A 7,603-nucleotide genomic window follows, 5' to 3' on the forward strand; every position below is an offset into this window, starting at 1 on the left:
CAGTCATACAGTCGGTTAGTATCAAAAACTTTTATTAGCAAAAATATGTCCCCTTTAAAAAAAAAAACCTTTTGCAAAAATATGTCTCCGATTCAAAAAAACTGTTTTAGAAAGTAACTATCAGTTTTATCATCAAATCTTCTCAAAATTATTATTTTAAATTATCTAATTTTACTCATAACACTTTTTCCATCACAGGACAGTCAACACTCAACAATACTCCCAAGAAGGACCTTAGCCACATTTTGTTATCCAGGGATTTTTATTTTACACACCAAATCAGGGACCCTCTAACTAGGCAGGTAGAGAGCAGAGACAGTAGTAGTAGTATGACAGGGCGGCACCATCTAAATATTCTCAGTTGGTTCCCATAATTTTATATACCACACCAATCAGAATTTAATATACAACGAACTTCACGGTTCATATATGGATAGTAGCATTATTTTCTTTATTTCCATGAGTTGGTCTTTGTAGATGAGGATCTAATAAACAATCCCCAGCACCACCCCGGTACTTTATTCTTTTCAATCTTCATATATTTATATCAGTCAATCGTATAATTCTTTGATTAATCGAGGCTTATAAAACTTTATCATCTTCCCCAATTAATTTTTCATGCCTGAGCAGCCAAATTTTGATGCATCTCTCTCTACCCTCTACAAGACAACAAATCCCATCCATAACATACCAAAAAAATATGATGCATCTGCATAGAAATAAGAAATCTCTCTACCCTCTACAAGACAACAAATCCCATCCATAACATACTTATTGATAATTTCTAGAGACATAGTAATGTTAATATGCATGCATACCTACTCTGCTCACAAACTTAAACAGAGCTTCTTGTAACTACTTGAGAGAATAATTTTTTTATAGTCAGCTAGCTTCGCGGGGTTTCAATAATTTGAACGTTAAAACCCCATATTGCCCTCACCAGTTATATCAACATTTTATTCCTGCAAATCAACTCATATATAAAGAGTTTCTTGATGTTCATATAATTTCATCCCATCACTTTCTTCCTCTCTGCAAATACATGTACACAACCACAAGTTTTAAAGACTAGGACTTTGCATAAATCTTTTTTTTTTTTAATTTAATTTTTGTGTTGGATTACAAGGTATGCATCTTCCGCCTTAATTTTTTCGGTTATATTTACTTATTAGTTCGAATGGAAATGGATCATCGAAGCCCGGACTGTTTAGAGTGTATTTAAATGTGTTAATCATCTTGTTACAGAAAAATATTTTGGAAAGTTAAAATGTCGATTTTCTTTAGCATGAAATTTGATACATGGCATTTTTTTCCTGCAGAATTTGAGTATTGTATGGCTGAGCTAAAGCTTGTTATGGATGGATCTAATGGAGATAGGTATTCAAATGAACCAGCTGGTCACTATGTGCCACACAAGGATATTTTCATGGAAACGTCCCCAAGAAGTCCCTTGAGCGGTGCACACAGTCCTGATAGTGATTCTATTGGGCTAATCTCAGATGGAGTTGTTAAAAACTCTATTGAGCAGCTTTGTAACAATGTCTGTGACATACAGTGCTCAGAGCAATCGCCTTCGCGGTATAGCATGCTGTCCTATGGCCACGAATCGAGGATTGATTTAGAACTGAGATATCTTGCTGGAGAGGAATATGCTGATGTGGAGACCACAAAGGAGATAGTGTTAATGAACACTGAACCACCTGTGGAAAATAGAGTTCCTGCTGAGAGAGAAAATCAGCAGGGTAATGAAATGGTTGGGACATGTAAGAAAGTCCCATCACCTACCAATGCTAAATCTTCACATATTCCTTCTGAAAAACCCAAAATGTTAAGCTCGAGGAGAAAGCCTTTACATATTGGGTCTTCTCCGGTTAAAAAGAATTTGAAAACAAATGGGAGTCCTTTAGGAGTGGTGATGCTGGTGAATAATTCCAAGGTTTCTTCTGAGGGAGCATATCTTGGTCCTTATTTACTCAAAAAGACTAGAGATTTGGTATCTTTGGGGAAGATTTCTGAGAAAGTGCTTGCTTTGGCTCTACGAGCAAAGCAAGCATTTGAGACTTGTGCAGATGAGAAGCCAAATCTAGATTTTGTTATGTGTTTGCATGTTGTAGCAGCATTATACTGCAGTCTGGAGAAGTACAATGAGGCAATCCCACTTCTTGAGCGTTCAGTTGAGATCCCCATAATGGATGAAGGCGAAAATCATGCACTTGCTAAGTTTTCTGGGTGTATGCAGCTAGGCGATACATATGCAATGCTTGGCCAAGTTGAGAATGCTATAGTGTGGTACAGAGCAGGTTTGGAGATCCAAATGCGAGTTCTTGGAGATAATGACCCTCGTTTTGGAGAGACTTGCAGGTATGTATCAGAAGCTTATGTTCAGATATTGCAATTTAATGAGGCTGAGAAGCTTTGTCAGAGAGCTCTTGGTATTTATAAAGGTAAGGGGTCATTGGCTTCTCTGGAAGAAGCTGCCAATAGGAGACTTATGGGACTCATTTGTGAGGCAAAAGGAGATTATGAAACTGCCCTTGAGCATTATGTATTGGCAGGCATGTATATGGCCGAAAAAGGCCAAGAAGCAGATGTAGCTTCTATTAACCGAAACGTTGGTGACGCCTTATTAAATTTAGCAAGGTACGATGATGCTATTTTTGCTTATCAGAAAGCGCTCACCATGTTTAAGCCCGCTAAAGGAGAAAATCATCCAACAGTTGCTTCAATTTTTGTCCGGCTGGCTAATTTGTACAACAAGATGGGGAAATATAGTGAGTCGAGATCTTACTGCAAAAATGCACTTAGAATCTACATGAACCCTGTCCCTAATAGTTCCCTGGAAGAGATATTTAGTGGTCTAATCGAAGTTTCTGCCATCTATGAGTCTTTGAATGATTTGGATCAGTCGTTAAATTTGCTGTATAAGGCTTCCAAATTATATGATGGCAATGCGTGCAACCAGAGCACACTGGCGGTAATTGAAGCCCAGATGGGAGCATTACATTATATGAAAGAGAATCATTCTGACTCTTACAAATTCTTAAAAAAGGCCATTGGAAAGTTTAGGTCTGCTGGTGAGAAGAAATCTGCTTTATTTGCCACCACTCTAAACCAGATGGGACTTGTGTGCCTGCATATGGATGTGCTCGATGAAGCTGCAAATATATTTGAAGAAGCAAGGAGCATCCTGGAGGCTGAATATGGACCACATCACCCTGACACACTTGGAGTCTGTAGAAATCTTGCTGGCACTTATGATGCGATGGGCAGGTAACTATGATTCAAATTGTTTTTGTCAATATATCTATGTCTGTCATTTTTAAACTTAAAAACAGAATTCAGGATATTCTAAAATGACATTCCTTTCTATACGACAGGAGGAGTGATGCAATTGAGATCTTGGAACTTATTGTTGCGAAAAGAGAAGAAAAACTTGGGATAGCAACTTCAGATGTGGAAGATGAAAAGATGATGTTATCTGAATTACTAAAAGAAGAAGCCATGGCTAGGAACAAGAAATTCAGGTCACTTGATACCCTCCTCGACAACAACTCCACATTAGCTCCAGAAGAGTAAATAAAGGAATTTTGATGATGCAACAATTTTTTTCTTAAATGTATGCAAGTTGTAAGTAAATATTAGGTGGTTGATTTACATATGTTTGATTCTTGTTGCAAATTTCATAAGATCATCTTTGATTGTACGAGTTGATAAAATTTCTTTGTCAATAACTTCTTTCTATATATTGTTATTTGGACAAAATCGAGATGGTTAGTTCACTGATCAAGGATAAAAAGATTTTGTGGAATTTCCCTTTCATTCGTTCCTGCACCAAGCTTAGTAAAACCTTTGCACACACTTTTTCTCATACCATGTTTTTGTCTGTTCTATTTGTTTTCTCTGAAAAAACATAACTTGCCGAGATTTCACAAGATTAAAGAAGCATATTACTAAAGATCCAACTATTAATATTAAAAAGTACACATCAGTCTAACAACAATTACAATGTTTATTTGGTAGTAAATCTGACTGCTTATGAGTGATGCCAGTATTATTACAAGCTCTGGGGATTTCGACAAGCCTGGGGTAGTGTATTTGGAGGTGTAGATAGAGAGCCATTCATAATGAGTTTGGAAATAAAAAGATTTGCTGCCTGGGAGTAGTGTATCCCGTCCCAGCTAATATGCCTTGAGGGGTCAGTGCACAGATTCTCATAGACAGTTCCATTCACCACTGCTTTTCCACCACATTCAACACGAAAACCATAATAACCACCACAACAGAATTTGTGGGGGTCCTCGAAACCTGCCATCAAAATAAGACGTGTGCACGTCACATGTCTGAAAGATAATGTTTTCTTTTTATTCCATAGTCTTTAAGTTGTAATTTACCATAATTACTTGCAGCACTAATGAGTTTGTACTTTGCGTTATAGATATCTACATATGTAAATGCTGAATTGGGGAGCTGTGCCATCAGTTGAGAAACCTTGTCCTTAAGCTGCCTATTGAACTCTTGAGCTGCATTATTCTGATTAACCACACAGCCATATCTGTCCAGGTCATTAAGCTTTGATTGATCATATATCACACTATACGGCAAGCAGCCAAGTGGTCCAGTGTTGTGTATCCAAAAATATCTTGCCCCTTCCTTGTAAAGTTGCTGAAATGAAAATGTTTGTTTTATTCAATCTAACTGTTCAGATATTGTTTTTATGTAATAAGTAACATGAATTGCATGATGTTCCTAAAATAGCACCCAGATATTGCTTACGTATACCGCCTGGGAAAATTTGGCTATCAAGCCAGGAATGGACGCTAAGACCTGTGTTTCATTTGTGTACTGAAAACCGTAGTTAAGATCATTCTGTCCAATGTCAAACGTGTAGAGAGCCTTTGAGAAGTCCCGCGGTCTGGGGAGAATGTTTTGGAGAGGCAGCAATGTGCCTGTAATTAGCAAAGGGTCATAATCATTACTGGCTTCTGGTATATTTTAAATCCATTTGACAATTATATAAAGAGCGATGGAGTATGAACATACTATTGCGACTAAGTTGCTTATAGAGCGCAGTAGTGCGCGACTTGAACTGCATAAATTGAGCAATTTGAATGTCTAGATCGAATGGGCTGTAGCCACCTGGAAGAATGGATGAGCCCCCCGTTGCAAAATTTGCACCATGCCTGAAATTTGTACCAATTGAATCCAAATATGGACTCAAGTAAGGCAACCCCAAGCGCTCAGCTGCCTCAAAAAATTATTTAAATTCGATTAAAAAATATGAAAGTGACTTTATAAGTCCACAAAATCAGCGGATCACAAGCAGTGTAGTAATTCAGTTACACTGAGACAAGTAAACATTAAACAGAAATAGTTACCATATTGAAGTTAAGTTACCACTTGGCAGTGAAGACATTGCGATTAGCACTTACCAATAAAGTCTACAACAATACGGCCATTGCAGTATCTCCCTGAAGGCTTCTTAAAGAATGTTTCTCCATTAGGTGGGTTTATTTCCCACATGGCGGCTGACTTCCCTCCAGTGTCCGAATTCGAGTCGCCAAAGTTGTATATAGCCGGAAAATGACAACTCCTACCATGACCACTGAGTTTTCCAGCACAAATCCATGTCGACAATAATATCCAGAGCACCCAAATCGCGTTCTTATGCCCCATGAGTTTTTTGCTCGCAACCTGCTTTATTTCTCAAGGTATAATGTTTTATAAAGAGTGCCTGTTTGCTCACAAGCATGCGAATATTTCGGAGACTTAAAGTATATTATAAGACTTAAACAGGGTCCTGCTTTCATCATGAAACTGCTGATTGAATTATAGATGGACCATAGAGTTTGTTGAATTTCATCACAAGAAGTTACACCATATTCACTAGTTGTATTAAACTAATGAAGTATGAGGAAATTAGCCAATGCATTGTCTTATTGTCTGCAAGCATTCCGTAATTTGTTATATTCTTCATCAGCAAGTTGATTTACCATATGACAAACACATGTGAAAGAAGCGCAGAGAATAATCAAACATTAAACAATAGACCATAAATATATCATCTTGTACGTTGTTAAGTTGCATCAGGAGTATTCCTCATTTGTCTGTATCCACGAATGACATAATACTTAACAGCAGAGCATGGGGAGAATAACTGATCACCACGTGCAATTATAATTGTAGCCTTGTAAATTTACAAGGCAAGATATCGAGAAGTACGTACGTCACATACCCACCACGGGTGTCCTATTTGATTTAGAATGTGATTTTATGGGCTTACTATCCTAAAATCACAAGTTCGAACCCTCCGGGAGATAGTTGAGCTGTGCGAAAACTGATCCGGAAATCGGATTAACAACAAAAAGTATGTATATCACACAATTCATGCACTAACCTGCACTCTTTTTTTATTCAAAAAGAACAATTTTATGAAACAGTCGACTCTAACATTACGGCCAGGAGATACAGACAATTTTAATGACAATTTCAAAACAAGAGATCCATCATTTATCGCCAAAGAAGTACTATATGAATAACTTCAACTAATGTCAAGTGGAGTGGAGCGTGTGCCCCTGTGTATATGTTGGACCAAGGAATTAAAGGGGAAGACGAAAATAGACTTGGGCCTTGTTTGATATTTTTGTTCCAGACAGTTATAACAGTTTTTCGCTAAAATACTGTGAGAAAAATGTTTGATAAATTCTAAAAATTGATATCTGAAAAAACGTTTTTGATCTAAAATCTGTTGTTAGCAAAAGCATGTCCCATGTTTTTGGAAAAAGCTGTTTTCAGTTTTTGCAATAAATAGTTATCAGTTTCACCATCAAACATTCTCAAAAATATTATTTATATATATTATATCTCAAAATATGTATAAATTAAAAAAATTACCAAACAGTCATCTAATTTTCCTAACAATACTTTTTTTCACCGGTATTTTTTCTCAAATCACAACAGTTTTCAATAACACTCCCAAATGGAGCCTTAATTGTAATAATTAGACTAGAGAATATATTCATAGACCCAATTGTAATAGGAGAGAACGAGGAAGCTCTTTTTAGGACTCCCTATAATATAAATCCACTAGCTCGTTTATAAGGGTTGAATGAATAAATAAAGAAAATACTTCCCATTATATCTTTAACTCCAACAAAATCATGATTGTAGAAGAGATCGATCCACAAGAAAATGTAGATACATAAATCAAAGGTTAATATCCGCCGTGTCAAGGCAAAACGATGAACAGGGGCCATCGAAGCCACTAGCGTTGTAGCCAATTACTGGATTAGACCGCTAAAGAGCCTTTACCAAAAAAGCGTAAATTCAAGCCGGATCAGCGACAACGAGTTTCCCCGACGAAGGAGAAGCAGGTACTCGCTAGCGACATGCATCTACATCTTGAAAAAATCGAACGATTGAAGTCGCAGAGAGAGGAACAACTTGAGCACATAGACTGTTCAGATGAAAAGTTTAAACTACTGCAAAAAGAAGCTCGCCTCCTGGAAACACAGGATGAATAAAACATGTACATGACTCAAGTACTGGGATAGGAGTATCGAAAATAAAAACAAACGCCAAATAATATTAGTGATTAACTACAAAT

The 7,603-nt window shown here is 37.1% G+C and overlaps 2 protein-coding genes across 4 annotated transcripts; one reads left to right on the plus strand and one right to left on the minus strand.

The window, feature by feature from the left end:
* The first annotated feature begins 381 nt into the window (after nt 1–381).
* Nucleotides 382–3,783, plus strand: LOC141718082 (protein KINESIN LIGHT CHAIN-RELATED 2-like). 3 transcript variants are annotated; one of them, XM_074520444.1, is made up of 3 exons: nt 382–513; nt 1,320–3,270; nt 3,378–3,783. In XM_074520444.1, the coding sequence occupies exons 2-3, from the start codon at nt 1,334–1,336 to the stop codon at nt 3,574–3,576; spliced, it is 2,136 nt and encodes a 711-aa protein (XP_074376545.1). In that variant the 5' UTR covers nt 382–513; nt 1,320–1,333; the 3' UTR covers nt 3,577–3,783. The 3 variants fall into 3 exon arrangements, with proteins under 3 accessions (XP_074376545.1, XP_074376544.1, XP_074376543.1); XM_074520443.1 differs by lacking the exon at nt 382–513 and adding an exon at nt 582–1,126; XM_074520442.1 differs by lacking the exon at nt 382–513 and having other exon boundaries at nt 1,143–3,270.
* Nucleotides 3,784–3,949: 166 nt separating this feature from the next.
* LOC141716781 (GDSL esterase/lipase At3g27950) lies at nt 3,950–5,922 on the minus strand. The gene is made up of 5 exons (XM_074518960.1): nt 5,430–5,922; nt 5,041–5,241; nt 4,774–4,946; nt 4,392–4,662; nt 3,950–4,305 (listed from the first exon to the last, which is right to left on the minus strand). The coding sequence occupies exons 1-5, from the start codon at nt 5,671–5,673 to the stop codon at nt 4,055–4,057; spliced, it is 1,140 nt and encodes a 379-aa protein (XP_074375061.1). The 5' UTR covers nt 5,674–5,922; the 3' UTR covers nt 3,950–4,054.
* Between the last annotated feature and the right edge of the window lie 1,681 nt (nt 5,923–7,603).

The sequence above is a fragment of the Apium graveolens genome, chromosome 4, assembly GCF_009905375.1.
Source record: "Apium graveolens cultivar Ventura chromosome 4, ASM990537v1, whole genome shotgun sequence".
NCBI lineage: Eukaryota > Viridiplantae > Streptophyta > Magnoliopsida > Apiales > Apiaceae > Apium > Apium graveolens.